Here is a 14,809-nt window from a genome sequence, read left to right on the forward strand (position 1 = left end):
ACCAAGGGGTGGGATGCGGGTTGTCAGGGCATCCCTGGAAATTGGGGACTCCCAGTTCCTTGTCTTCACAGATGTGGAAGGCGGGCTGCAAGGCTTTCTGGGGCAGGGGCCGGGCGCCAGGCTCATCGCCATGGGGACGCAGCTGCATTTCTCCTGCAGCAAAAGTCCACTTGGGAAGTGCAGCATCACGGATCTCAAAGAGCTGTGACAAGAGCTCGGCACAGGGGTGGGGGTGAATCCCAGAAAGGGAAAAGCCCAGATGGTCCCAAGAGCTAGGATCCTCATCCCCATGTGAATTTCTGGATGAAAGGAACCAACGGTGAGCCTAGCTCAGACCTTCTGAAAAGACAGGAGCCTCTGGTTTGGCCAAGGAGAGGGTGGGTCTGCCCAAACAATGACCCTCAGTGGTCAAGGCCAAGAGACTAGGCTATTCTGATGTCCCTAAGAATCCCTCTTGGAGCAGCTTCACAGGGCGGGGGCTGGACTCCTTACGAAGGAGCCCAGAAATCATTAGTCCCCCGACAACTCTGTTTCTGTATTTGTGGGGAAACTCAAGCCCCAAGTTGCCTCTTAGGGGGAAAATAATTCAGGCCAGTGCAAGACATTGGCTAGTGAGCCTTCTCTGGTCAGAGCCAGGGGTTCTTCCTCGTGTCTCAAGTTCCTCGGGCATTCTAGCACTCTGCCACATCCGGTTGCTCAGGGGCGGCTGGGGAAATGGGGAGCCCTTGCAGCCCTAAGCCACAACACACACCAGCTTGACCTCCCTGAGGGCTCCACCTTCCCCAAGCTCAAGGCTCACCGTAGCCACCCTCCCTTCGTCCCTGCCCTGAGTGTGGTCCGCTTTAGTCTGACATCCAGCCAGAGCACGGAGAGTCCTCTCACTCTGGAGTCAAAGCAGCTCTTGACTCCTGCGAGGCAGGGCTCCAGCTGCCCCAGCTCGGCTGCCAGAGAACAGATTACTGCTGTCCGGTGCATGCAGGAGGCGCAGTGACGCAGGGGAGGGGACGCTGGTGTGCCCTGTCCCACTGCGTGCTGCGGCCATGGGTGCATAGTGAGTTTGGCTTCCAGGAGGGTCTGCTGGCTTTGGCCACTCAGTCCCGGGGAAATATCTGCCTGGATCCCTTCCCGTGGAGGGAGGCATCGGGACCAGCATCAAACTTCTCAATTTGACATGGGCCTGGTGCCTCGAGCCACCTACCTGTCCCCAAGGCCCGAGGGGGCTCTGGGTAAAGTTCCCCTCAAGTAACCCCCATGGCTCAAGGGCTCTGGGTCCCGGGCCCCAGGCCCATCGGCGTCTAGGCTCCACGCTGCTCCCGCCGCCAAGCGGGGCTGTGGCCTCCGCGCCCGAGCTGACCTTGGATTAGAGAACTGTTAGGCCAGTCCCACCTCCCACGAGTCGGCTGGCAGGGCAAAGGGTGGAGTGGACAGACAGACGGTGGACAGGTGAACAGTGGACAGGAGATGGCTGGCTGAGTGTAACTACATTCACTGGGACAGCCCATCAGAGGAGCAGGGCCACATGTCCACAGCTGCAGACCACCACAGGAGTGGGCAAATGCAAGGAAGGCGTGGCTATGAGTGTAATTTGGTTTGGCCACTTGGAGCCAACCCCCCCAAATACAGACAAACCACTTTGCCCCAGAGCCCTAGTGGGCCTCCACCAGATGTAATTACACACAGGCAGGTGCAGAGTGGGCTGAGGACACAAGAGTGTGAAAGGGACCCCTACTTGTATTCCTATAGATGACAGTTTCCTTTTGGGGATGGCCTCAGGGTGGGATTCAGAGCTGGTCAGCGTCCCTTGTTCACTCTTCAGAGCTGCATGTTTTGGGGGTGGCTCAGGAGCCTCAGGGGCTGGGGTGACTCCACCCCGTGTCACACTGGGCGGTCGGGTACTGCTGTCCAGGCTGTCCGACGAGTTGCTCAGGCCCGACTGGCTTGTCACCTCACTCTTGTGGTCCTGGCTGTCCAGGTAGGTGTCCTGGGCAGACTCAGTACTGCTCTGGACCGTGACAGAGATGAAGGGCTTTGACGTGGTACGTGGAGGGACCGGTGGTGGGGTCTTCTTATATGCCACTAGGCATGATGAACCTGCAGATAGGGGAGAGGAGGATAGGGAGAAGGTAAGGTCCCAACCCTCTCGAACCCCTTTCAGGTTCGAGAACCCACCTGACCAGCCCTAGCTCTGGCCTCAGCTGTTTCCTCAAGGAGGATTTCTGGAGCAGGAGAGTTGGGGGTCTGACAGCAATGACCAAGACAGACAGACACAGGCCCTGCCTACCCTCCTACTAGGCCAAGGCCAAGTCTAGCTGGGGATGCCAACATGGACCAAAGACATCCTCCACCTCATAGTCCCATACAAAGGTATTTTCCAGCTGGGACATGGGTTAGATGATAAAGTTCATGGTGCCACAGGCTGTGACAGCCTGACCCAGTGCGAGGGGAGACACTGACAGCAGAGTAGAGGGCAAGAATACTAAGCAATGTTAACCTTGCTTCCTAAAGCTCACTGAGAGACCTACTGCTCCCCCTGGACTTTTCCTCCTCTACCTTCCCTCTGCTTGGACGCCCCCTCTCTGTCTGGTCAAAGACGAACACCTCCTTCAGGGTCCAGCTAAACCTACCTCCATCCTGCTATTCCCCCCCCCCCCCCCCCCAGTTATGTGGAAACCCCGTACACCAGTCTGCCTCCCTCAAGACTCCACCATACCTGGTCCAATTCCCCATTCTCCACCATGATTCAGGGAACCAGGACCTACCATGGGTGGCAGTTGGGGTCATCTCTGAATTCCAGATGTAATTACACATCTGGCCTGGGGCTGGCCCACAGCAGGGGCACAGAATGCTGAAGGCCCACAGCTGGCTTATTAAATGCCCAGCTTTTTGTCTGAAACAGAAGGTGCTGTTCAAACAGCAGTCGCCACTTGCTGTGAGGGCCTGGGTCAGACCCGACAGCTTTTCTCAGCATCTTAACTCCAAATGCCCTTTCCCCCATGAGGATTAAAACAAACCTCTACCTGAGTGACTTTAAGCTCTGCCTTCAAGGGGCTACTGATCAGGGTGATGCTGATGGCCCAAAGGAAACCCACAAAACCAGGCCCGGTGCCGCAGGGGCCACCAGCAAGGGACAGCAGAATCCGTCCGCCACTGTGAGAATCACTACCCAGCCCTGTCAGAATGGCTAAATTACAAAACGGTGACAACACTAAGTGCTGGTGAGGATGTGGGGAAACGGAATCACTCATACATTGCTGCTGGGAATGCAAGATGGTACCGCCACCCTGGAAAATGGTTTGGCAGTTTCTTTTGAAGATTTTATTTTTAAGTAATCTCTATTACTTAGGGGCTCAAACTCACAACCCGGAGATCAAGAGTCATACGCTCTACTGACTGAGCCAGCCAGGCGCCCCTTGGCAGTTTCCTTTAAAGCTAAATATGCAGTTATCATACAATCCAGCAATTGCACTCTTGGGCATTTACTTATCCCACAGAAATGGGAACATGTTCACAAAAGAACTCCTACATGAGTGTTCATGGTAGCTTTATTTGTCCCAGCCAAAAACTAGAAACCACCTAGATACTTCAGTGACTGGTTTAACAAACTGTGGCACATCCAGACTGGAATACTACTGAGCAATAAAAAGGAACCAGCTACTGATAGAAGCAACAACTTGGATGAATTGCAAGTGAATTATGCCAAGTGAAAAAAAGCAATCTCAAAAAGGTACATACTATACAGCTCTATTTATAAAGCATTCTTCAAACGGCCTGATTATAGAGATGGGAAGCAGATTATTGGTTGGTGGGGAGACGAAGGGGAGAGGGTGATGCGGAGGCTGGGAGGGACATGGGTGTGGCTATAAAAGGGTGGCAAGGATCCTCCGTGTGCTAAGAAGTGGGGACAGGTGGTGGACACATGAACCCGCACAGCACTGGACACGAAGAGAGTAAAGGGAAAATGGTGGAGTCTGAGTGAGACCGGCTGGCTAGTATCTACATCAATATTCTGGTTATGACATTATATTAGTTTTCCAAGATTATACCATTGAGGGAAACTGGGAAAAGAGTAGATCGGATCCTCTGTGTTATTTCTTACAACTGTATGTAAATTGCAATTACCTAAAAATAAAAAATTTAATTTAAAAAGCCCTTCCATCGGTCGGTTCATCCGACAAACGTGTTAGGCCAGGCCCCGTACAGACTCCAGGAAAGCTAGGAGCCTCATCAGCAGAGAATCAGTCGTGAAAGGAGTGCTTGAACGGTAACAGAAGCCACAGTGGAAGAGCCTGGGAGCCGGCCTCAAGCCTGAGTCTGGAGGTGACAAAGGGCTCTGGGAGCTCAGAGCCAGGAGCACTCAGTTCCCACTCTGCTCAGAATTTCCCAGTCCTGATGAGGCCTTGAGGGAGGGATCCGTCCAGACACACCCCCAGTCTCTGCCTCCCCAGCCTGAGAAGGGCGGCCCACGGGCAGAAGACGACGGGCTGGGCAGGCAGGAGGCTGGGCTGTGGTCAACAGGAGCATGACCCTTCCATGCACTGCCCGGCGGGAGAAGGGACGGGCCTGCTCGGGGAGGAGGGGCTCCTGTGTTCAGCTGGCCATGAGGCACAGGCTCAGCCCCAAGCTGGGTCATTCACTGAGCTGTACTCAGCAGCTCTATGGCTTTGTAATTTAAACCTCATAGTGACCCTGTGAGGCGGGGACAGGATTGTGCCCACTTTACAGATGGGGCATGTGAGGTTCAGAAAGGTCAGATAACTTACCCAGAGCTGCTAACAGTAAGTGGCAACCAGCATCTGTTCAGCTGCGCAGCCTCTCTCACTCTGCTACCCCAGCTTTAGGCCCCTCCCTGCTAGGACGGGGCTGCACTGATCACTGTGCCCCGCAGTATCCTGCTAGATTCTGGAGCCTGTCTGCAGGGGCATGCCCAAGCTGAGATCGGACTGCTGGAGGAGGGAGGGCCTAGACTAAAGGCAGAGGCCTGGCTTCTAGGCCCTGGCAATCACTCATGGAAGTCTCTGGCCCACTCTGGACTTTCCAGTACCCCCATCTGTTCAGTGGGTGGGGAGGAGTTCTAACCCAGGTGGTAGCACACCATATTCACACGGCCCTTGACAAACTCAAAGCATTTTCCCATTCGTTCTCATTCAAGGATAGGAGAGATTCCTGCTCTAAATCCCTTCTCTCCACTGCCTGAAATTCTACCATTTGAGAGTCATTCCTTTGATGGTAAGGAGCCAGAAGGCAGCAGAGAACCAGACAAGCCTGAGTTCAGATCCCAGCTCTGTCTTATACTAATTTGGTGGTCACAGGAAGGGATTACAGAGGCTACATCACAGAGAGTAAGGCTCAGGCCCAGGGCTGCCATGGCTCCTATTAGTTTCTGGTACAGAGTGAGCTAGACCTGGAGTGGGGGTGGGGGGTGGTGAGCTACCTCTGGGTCACTGGTCAGAGAGGCTGGGCTGGTTCTCTGACCAGCCCTGGGGAGGTTTTCCTGCAAGAGCCAGACATTAAGAGCAGCCTGTTGAAGCCAATGGCCAACAGCGCCCAGCAGAGCAAGAACTGGGTTCTAAGCCTGGCTGAGGCTGTGGGACCCAGCACGGTCCTTGTCCCCATCTGCGGGGTGGTGCTGTCCCTGGCCTGAAGGAGTTAGTGTATGCAGTGACCTATGTGGAAGAGGCATCCCCGTCAGGAGACAGTGGGGTGCCCAGACAGAAGACTAACCCTCCAGCCTCTCGCTCAGGGTTGTCCAGGTCCAGAGTCCTGACACACACTCAGAGGGAAAGTGAACTAGCAAGGGGCCAGGCCACATGGCCAGATGTGATAAGAGGAAAGGTAAACTTATCTAGGATTTGCTCGGTCTCCTGGGGCACAAGTCACAGCCAGGTAAGTGGTGTGACTAAGAGGGAGGATTTCAGGGCCTTGGGGGGCTCCCCGGGTGGCAGGCATCCCTCAGCTCTGAGCACTGTCTTTCCCCAGGGCAGGAGGATGAAAAACAGGCCCAGGACTGGACACTCCGGCCATTCTGTGTTCCTTGCCCCCACTGCCCTTCTTCCCAGCGTGGGGCTATTACACATGCTGCTCCTTCTACCTGGAAAGTCCCCACTCCTCACGCTTCCAGTGTCCCTTCTTCAGAGAGGTCTCCTCTGACTGCCCTCTACTCTCAGATCAGCCAGCATCTCCGTCAGAGCCCCTGTCACATTTGTCATCTGCTCATTTAGGCATTTACTTGTTGATGGTTATAGGCTTGGGGCTGTTGGGGGAACTCTGTCTGTCTTGGCACAGCAGGTCATATCCCAGGCCCAGGGTACCACCTCAAGCTTTAGAGAAAGCTCTCAATATTTGTTGAATGAGAAAATGAACCTCATCCCTGCTATAAAAACCGGTTAGTTGCCCCAAGTCAAGATCATGTAGCTTTAGCGAAGGCTCCCAACACTGGAGTATGTAAGCTTCTTGTCTCCTTCCCTACTGGAAGCCCTTTCTAAAGCCTGGTCCCGACTGACCACCCATCTCTGCAGCTTCATCTCCTGTCCTCCCACCCCCTTAGCATGGCCTTTCCAGCTTCAGAGAACCAAATGTACGTTTTTCCAAACACACCACACTCTGCATGCACCCAAGCCTTTGCACATGCACTTGGCCTACCAGAATCCCTTTGTGGGTCCTTCAGCCAGTTCCTCCACCCCAAGCTCTTGCTGGCCCAGGCAGTCTGCCCCTCTCCTTTCTCTGTGGATCAGCTGGAACACTCGGGGCTGTGGCTGTGCCCGACTGAGTGTGTGTCCCATGCGTGTCACCTGCCCAGGACCCAGCCCAGGATCCAGCACAATCATCATTTGCCAGTTAAACTTTAGAAGGGGGCAAGTGCCCCAGAGACCCAAGATGTTGGACCTGGCCGGCACCGCATCCTCCAGGATGGGACTGTGGCCCTCCCTGCCCAGGGGAGACATTCTATGTGCCACAGTTTATAATAACATAGCACGTGGGTCCAACTTTTTTGTCCATTCACTCTGGAAAACGTTCAGATTTGCCCAGGAAGCTAGAGACTGAACATACCTCCAGCTGAGCCACAGCAGTGCGCACACGGAGGCCCCCCCACCCCCCGACCCAGGAGCTGCATGCTTCCCTGCCCCCATCTCGGCCCAGCCAGTCCGTCAAGCCCAGGCTCAGACAGGAGCCCGTTGTGCAAGGCCTCCTCCGTGCAGTCTGCCCCCGGCCCCAGACATCCAGCCAGCCTCCCTGCCCCACAGCACACAAGTCCTTGCTTCTCCTAAGTAGAAGCTCCCTTTGTCTCATTTCTGCCTTCTGCTTCAAGATCTTATCCAGCAAACTCTATCAGGTCAGAATGAATTTATTTCTGCATTTTTTTTTTTTTAAGTCAACGTGTAACAAGATGACCCAACAGAGCTTTAGACACTCAGCAGAATGGCTGTGACGGTCTCCCCAGAGATACCGACGCAGCCACCCGGGCAGGTAGCCCCCTGCAAGTGCCTTGGAGGCCCAGCATGGCCCTCCTGCTGCTGGCAACCGGGGGCCCAAGCTTGGCAGGGGAGCTGAAGAAGAGGCCTAGACTCCTGAAGAGCAGCGGGTGCAGGCGGCCCCAGACAGTGTGGGAGCCACGGCAGCGGGCTTGACAAGAGGCCGTGGGGCCCACGTCAGCCCCCTGAGGACAGACAGCGCTGGCCTCTGAGCCAGAGCTGCCTTAACTCCTTTTGCTGGCCCTGCCAGGCTGAGGAAAGGGCTTGTCAGAGGAAGGGCTCAGGGCCTATGGGATCCCTGCCCTGTCTCACCAGTGAGCAACCTGTCAAATGACACAGCTCAACGGGGCAGCCCATTTGGGTGCTGTGGGAAAAACAGCTCAAGGCTTCCACCTACCAGTCTCAAAGGCCTCCCCTCATCCCTCTGTTTCTTCCCCCAAAACGGGAAGTTGGGAAGCAATTCCGAGCAGCGAGGTCAGGATCAGGGACAGACTGCCCTCTCAGAGCCACATTCCTGCTGACAGCCCACGTGACCCCACTGTCCCACCGTGTCAGCCTGGAAGCTACCTCCCTTGCTGTGCCTTCAGAGCTAGCAACTTCAAACTTTAATTCCAAACTCCAGCGAGAGCGCCTGGCAGCACCTCTTACCCCAACGTCCTCCTGGGAATCCTCCACCACTCCCCAGGACCAGGTGCTTCCTAACTGCCTCTCCTATCCATTCCTTGTCCCCTTGATCTAGAGCCAGCCTCCCCTAGAACACCCAGACTGCTCCTCCCTGGCCCCCAACCTCCTGTCCTGCCTTTCCGGTCCCTCCTCCACCTTGGTCGGCCACTTGAGAAATGCAACCACATCACGGCTTAGTCTGAAACCTTTCCATGGTGCCACAACCCACCCAGTGGACTTGGAACAAACCCTTCAGCGGGGGCCTTCAGGGCCTCCAGAATCGACACCTGCCTCGGACCCCAACGTGCACAGGACCCAAGAGGTCACAAACGTGGCACACTGGGGAAGACAAAGCAACAAAGCTCAGGGAGCCCCGGCCCCACCCTTGGAGTCCTGTCCGGAATCCAGGATGCGCTCCGATGCCAACAGTGGCCCTTACCGAGCACTGGCTGGGCCAGGCCTGAGCAGGGGCTTCATACACAGTCAGTCCCCATGACTCAGGACTCTGTATCCGAATTCACCTACTTGATAACATTTGTTTGTAACCCCGAAACCGACACTCACAGGGTTTTTGTGGTCACTGCCAGACACGCACAGGGAAGTGGAGCCACCCACCCAGTGCACACTTTCCTAGCTAAGCTTGAACAAGGGGACACCCTGCCTTCTTGTTTCAGCTCTCCTATTGTAAACCAGTGTGCTTTTCCTGGTCTATTTAGGGGTATGTTTTTCACATTTTTAGTCTTTCTGTTGGTGATTTCTCCATAGCGCTGAAGAAGGTCGTGACGTGCCTATGGAGAAAATAGGTATCCAACAAGCCTTGTGCAGGCATGAGTCATAATGCTACTGGCCAATTCAGTGTTAATAAACCATTAGTATATTATTTTTAAACAGAAAGACGCAGAAAACAAGGTTATGTATTGATTGGCTGGTGGAAATGTGACCAAAGTCTTGCAGGGCCTCGATTTCCCCCAGGAACCATGGTTCAGAACGCATTCACTAATTCAGCGTTTGTCAGACTTCATGAACGTAACTACTGCAAATAAGGAGGATGGATTGCACTCCAGCCAACTGAATCCTCAAAATGGGTGCATGCGAGGTAGGTCTGCCACTGCTCCAGTTTACAGATGAGGCTCAGAGGGGCGGAACAACGCCCTAGCTCACCTCCCAGAGAGGCAGTGTTGGGGCTGGGGCTTAAACCTGGGCTGCCGGAAGGCTACTACCCTGTGCCCCCCACCCACTGCACTAAGTGGGTGAGGGTCATGTGGAGGCACCCTTGGGCACATCAATGATTTCACCCAGAGAATGGGGTGTGATACCCAATATGCCCTGAGTAGGAGCCAAAGAGATGACAGATAGGAAGCTTTATAATCATGGGCGGGGCCCCTGCAACTACTGTTACCATGGTTTCTGGATCAAGGAGAGAGTGATCACCTCCTGGGGACCCCAGTCACCCACTGGCAAGGAAACGTGGGGCTTTCACGTGAAGGGATCCTCTGTGAGCAAAGGAGCAGGACAGGACAGCCCCCAAGGCATGAGAAGACCGTTGTGGGCAGGGCACGGCTTGGCCAAGTAGGACTGAGGTAATGTTGCCAGTGAAGGGAAGACAGGGACCAAGGCAAGGAGGCCTGAGGGCTGTGTCCTTGGCTTCTTGGGGCTGTCAGGAACAGAGGCATCTTCTTCCTACCTGCAGTATCCCTCATAAAGTCCCTCCCAACTGGCCTGCAGTCAGAGGGTTTTATAGCACCAGACCTGACAGCAGCCGGAGGGCAGATCACCTCCTGTCTCAATAGCCCAGTGCACCAGGCAGCTCCATGTGAAGTGCCAAGGCCATCTCAAGCTGAGAGTGTCCAGAATGAATCTGAATCCCTTTCTCCCCCACAATGGCCTTGCTCTCAGAGAGCGGGGACCTCATGCACTCAGTTACACACTCCAGAAGCCAGGGAATGCCCCCCCTTCCCATCCACCTCCATCTGCCCCTCCCCCACAAAAGCACATTTTATAGAGACTGGCTTCTATCCCCACCAGCCTGGTCTAGGTTGCCACTTTCTGTCCTCTCTCCTTTCTGCTTTGTCAGTGGCCCAACCCACCCACAACCACTCTCCCAACAGCAGCCTGAGGAATCTTTTCAAAGTACAAAATGGACTACTTCCTTCCCTTTCTAAAAACTTCAAAGGCTCCCCACTCCATGAAGAATAAAAGGCACACTGCTCACTTTGGCCTACAATAAGAACTGCCCCCCCCATCCCCCCATCTCCAGCCTCGATTCCTATACCTTCTCCTTGCTCATTCTGTTCCAGCCGCACTACCCTCTTTGCTGTTCTCAAACATTCTGAGCATGTGCCCACCTCAGGGCCGCTGAACCTGTGAAATGATCCCCACCCTCATCTTTCCATGTCTACTCCTTCCCATCCTGATCTGTCTCTGCTCAGGAGTCAGGTCCTCAAAAGGACCTCTCTGACCACCCTGTTTCATTCATGCATTAAGCAACTTACTGGTTTACTTGTCTTCTGTCGCTCTCCTACCAGAAAGGGATCCTGAGTATCTAATACAGGTTCCCGAGGGTGGAGACCCTCAGTATCTTGTATAATTACAGCACCAGGCCAATACATGGCTGGGTTCTGTAAATACTGAATAAATGAACAACCCCCTATTTGACAGTTGGGCAAACTGAGGCTCAAGGAAGCAAAATGATCTACTCCTGAGTCTGAGTTGGAATCCAATGCCCAGGGCCAGGGCTTTGAGCTCCTTTTAGGTCAGTCCCAAAACACACACGCATACACGCACACATAGAGGTGCACTATAGGGACACAGGCTGGTGGGATGTAAAGCCTTGAGCAACGCTGCTTGAAGTTGGGTAATGAGGCTGTGGGAATGAGAGCTCAATAAATCCTAAGGAATGGGTATCAGAAATTGTTTGGAAATAACCATTCCTAGAAGTTGGCAGAGAGGGAAAGCAAGCAGTGCTTTCAGCAACATTTTCCAGGCCAGGCGTATCACAAGTTCAGATTTAAAAGAATCATTACTGAATGAGTCCTGCCCAGGTGCTACTTCATTCCAGACATAGGCCTGGGAGGGGAGATAATTATCACCGATGTTTTACAGATGAGGGAGCAGGCTTTTCACTTTGAGTGGCAGCGTAGAAAAGCTCTGTTCTATGAGGCCAAGATGCCAGGTTCTAAACTCAACACTGGACGTGGTGGGCCAGTGTCCCTTGCACAGGACCTGATCCTTTCTGGGCCTTAGTTTCCCCCCAGCTGTAAACTAAGCAGACTGACCTTGAATGGGGGTCACAAGTTCAAAGGTCTATAGGAGACTGGTTATCTAACCCCTCTGGGTCCACAGCTGCCATGTGGAGACCGGGTGACAGAAGTCAGAAATCTGGACTTAAAAAAAAATAATAATAAAACCCTTATATTTTTAAATGGAATGAGTTCAGTCAAAGTTTTAAAAAACACTGTGCAGGGACCTGCCTGCCACCTAATGTGCACATAGATCTGTGACTGCTGGAGCAGCGGTCCTCAGACCTCTCTGCTTTTTCTGGAGCTCTAGCCCCTCTTCCCCCGCTCCCTCTCCCCCACTCTGTCTCCAAGACCCTCCCCCTTGGAAAGGCAGGACACCCTTGGGAACCTTGAAATTAAGCAGCCAGGAGGTACTTCTGATGGTGTCTCAGGTCTGGCTGGGTGAAAGCAGAGAAAGCCCCTTCTGGTCGGCAGGCCAGGTCCGGCTTCAGGTTCTTGGCACCAGGGCACAGGTAGGGGGAGAGGACAGGGTCCGGAGTGCAGATGGCCAACCCCCTTCATGGGCCTGGAGCAGCTGCTTGAGAGGGCCCCACCTGGTTGCCCCTGCCCCGGGGACAGCTGCTCTGCTCCTCAGAAGCACGGTTTGCGCCCCAGCTGGGGCAAGGGTGTGTGAGGGTTCTGTCCTGACACGTTCAGGCCAGAGGGGCAGAGGAAGGGTTACACAATGCCCTCCGGATGGACCCAGAGTTCAGCTCAGCTGGGTCTCCAGGACGGGAAGCAGTGGGTCGGGAGACTTCACAAGCTCCAGGGCCCCTCCCCTGGTTGAGGGTGGCCCTGAGCTGGCCTAGCATAAAGCACTTTAAGGGTTTCAGCTCACCACCTCTTTACCAGGCTGCCATTCCCGTTTCAAAGAGGAAGAAAATGAAGCTCAGAGAGAAGTGAGCAACCCAAGATCGCACAGCCAGTGAGGACCACTGCTCCAGCAGTCACAGACCTATGTGCCACATTAGGTGGCAGGCAGGTCCGTGCAACCCAAGGTCGCACAGTGGAAAAGCCCAGATCTGAGCTCAGCCTTTTTGATCCCAGAACCAGTGCCTGCAGCTACTACTGCACCATGATGCCCACGGCTGGAGTCTGGTGCCACCCAGCAGCGCCTGGCTGAGATCTCAGCCAGGCCAGTTCCCCAGGCAGGACCTAGACGGGCTTCCGCTCCTGGGGCCCTCAAGCAGGGTCTGATGATTTCCTGAGTAAGTTAGAAGGTGGCAGCCTCTGGCTCTGCTGGCCATGGGGGCAGAGGCCTGGTGCCCCCTGGACCAGAACCCTAGCACGTGGAAGGAAAAGGTGGGCCCCCCATCCCCGTCTGTGATCACTGCTGCCCACTGCCCTTCCTCAGGCCCTTCTCCTCCAGGTGTGTGGTCCCAGACACTCTGGCCCTCTCACCAAAAACACCAGAACCCTTGACATGGGTTCCCCAGCTGCCCAGGATTTCCCCAGCTTGGCTCTCACTTCAGCTTCAAAGTAAAGCCCAGAGAGGTCACACAGCTGGTTGAAGGGGTGCTGGGATTAGAAATGAGGAGGAGCCTCCAAATTCCAGAGTCCTAGGAGATAATAATGCCAGTAATTTTCAAACCAGGTTCTGAGGGCCCCCAGGGGGGAACTGAGGAAGGCCTTTTTGACTCCCATCCCATTCCAGGTCCCTCAGAGCGGCTCCCATTTTTTCTCCATATGGAATTCCCACACAGTACCCTGACCCACCACACGACTTCAACATCCTCATAGTACAAAGGAAGAAACTGAGGATCAGAAAGGAACGTGCTCTCTGAGGATCAAGTGGCAGAGCAGGGGCCTCTGCCTGGGGTTCTAAGTGTGGGTGTGTCCCTCTTCTCCCCAGACTGAGAAAGGAAGATGCCTTCAGGTTCCCAGCCTGGAGACCACCAGCTCCAGGCGTTCAGGGAGGCAGCCCTACCTCCTCCAGCCCCTGACCAGGGGACCCCAAATAGCATGCTATTCTCAAAATCCACTTCTACCATTACGGCAAAGTATCCGGTAAGCAACCTGTCAGGCAACATTCACTCCTCGCCCATTCTCTTTTTCTTTAAGATTTTATTTTTAAGTAAGCTCTATACCCAATGTGGGGCTTGAACTTACAAATCCAAGATCACGCTCTACCAACTAGGCCAGCCAGGCGCCCCCCTCCTCATCCCTTCTGTGTTGGAATCTGCCACAAACATCGTCTTGCTATCTTATTTATCCTACGAGACCTGCCTGTGGAGTCCGCTTTGCCAGCAGCTCTGCTCAGGGGCCCCTGCCCTACCCCCCAGGACACCTATTACCACCACCCCTGGGAGTCCGAGCTTTAAAGAGATGCCAGCTTCCAAGCTGCAGTTACTGAATCATGACTTTCTCGTTGTAGGTCAAAGTTATAACCACTAGGAGGGGGTGCGGCGGAGTAGATGATACCTGGAGTGCCGGGCTGCTGTGGCCGCAGTCCATGTGAAAAGCGCATGTGCACAGTCCCTTGTCTGGCCTGGTGGGGAGTTGGGGGGGGGGGGGTGTGGAGAATCCAAGATTTGGCTTTTCAAATACCGGCCCTAGCATGTGGGCTTCATTGCTGCCTTTCCAAGGTCTCAGGAGCCCGGTCTGGGAAATTCAACTTAGAAAAAGCCTTAAAAAACCACCCTCACTTCTGGAGGGCTGACGTCAAACCCTGGTGATGAGTCACAAAAGCCTGGCTTTTTATAAGCTGTCACAGGCCCCTGTGTCCAGAGCCAGACACTGCCAGGCCCCATGCACCCGAATTGCTGGCCTCTTTCATCATTCTGAATGACCGAGAGGATCCCAGAATAGAAAGAAGGTGTAAACGGGCTCATTCACTGTGCCTAGAGTGACAGGTGGTATATCGGGTGACAGGATCAGGAGCCAAGAAGCCTGGGCAGCTGAGAGATGGGATGAAACAAACAGGATGGAACTGAATGGGGAAAACCTTGGGTTCAGGTCAGGTCACCACTGGCAGTGCCGCCTGCCTTGGTGCCAGGCCCGGGGACGGAGACGTAAGAAGGGAGAGGGCCTAGTCCTCAGAGCTTGTATTAAGATTTTGAGTTTGGATCCCATGTTAGACCATTCCATAAGAAAGCAGCACGTGTGGGAAAATGCCTTAGCGACTCCTGCTGACCACAGACACGGCCTGAGGCTGCACCGACAGAAAAGGTACAGGACAGGACCGGGGCAGGGGGGGCAGCCCCCACTGAACTCGGGATGATGCCGTGGTCGTGATGCTGGCGACTCTGGACAAGGGGCATTGCCCAGCTGGAGCCCGAGGAGAAGGCAATCCACATGGGCAGAAGTCTCAAATCCATCCGTGATGACGAATGCCTATTTTACAGCGGGGGATTCCCACGCTGGGTCCTGGGCAGGCAGGAGGATCCAGGACAAGTAAGT

The 14,809-nt window shown here is 54.4% G+C and overlaps 1 protein-coding gene across 6 annotated transcripts in view; it reads right to left on the minus strand.

Annotated features, from left to right (window-relative positions):
* The window catches only part of DLGAP4 (DLG associated protein 4), a 193,252-nt gene that overhangs the window by 29,660 nt on the left and 148,783 nt on the right, over positions 1 to 14,809 (minus strand). For all 6 annotated transcript variants that reach the window (XM_032420072.1, XM_032420070.1, XM_032420073.1 and 3 more), the window contains one exon: positions 1,730 to 2,091. In XM_032420072.1, coding sequence (XP_032275963.1) covers positions 1,730 to 2,091 — 362 coding nt within the window. The remainder of the gene's footprint in view (positions 1 to 1,729; positions 2,092 to 14,809) is intronic.

This window comes from Phoca vitulina, unplaced genomic scaffold, assembly GCF_004348235.1.
Source record: "Phoca vitulina isolate PV1807 unplaced genomic scaffold, GSC_HSeal_1.0 scaffold22, whole genome shotgun sequence".
NCBI classification, from domain to species: Eukaryota; Metazoa; Chordata; class Mammalia; order Carnivora; family Phocidae; genus Phoca; species Phoca vitulina.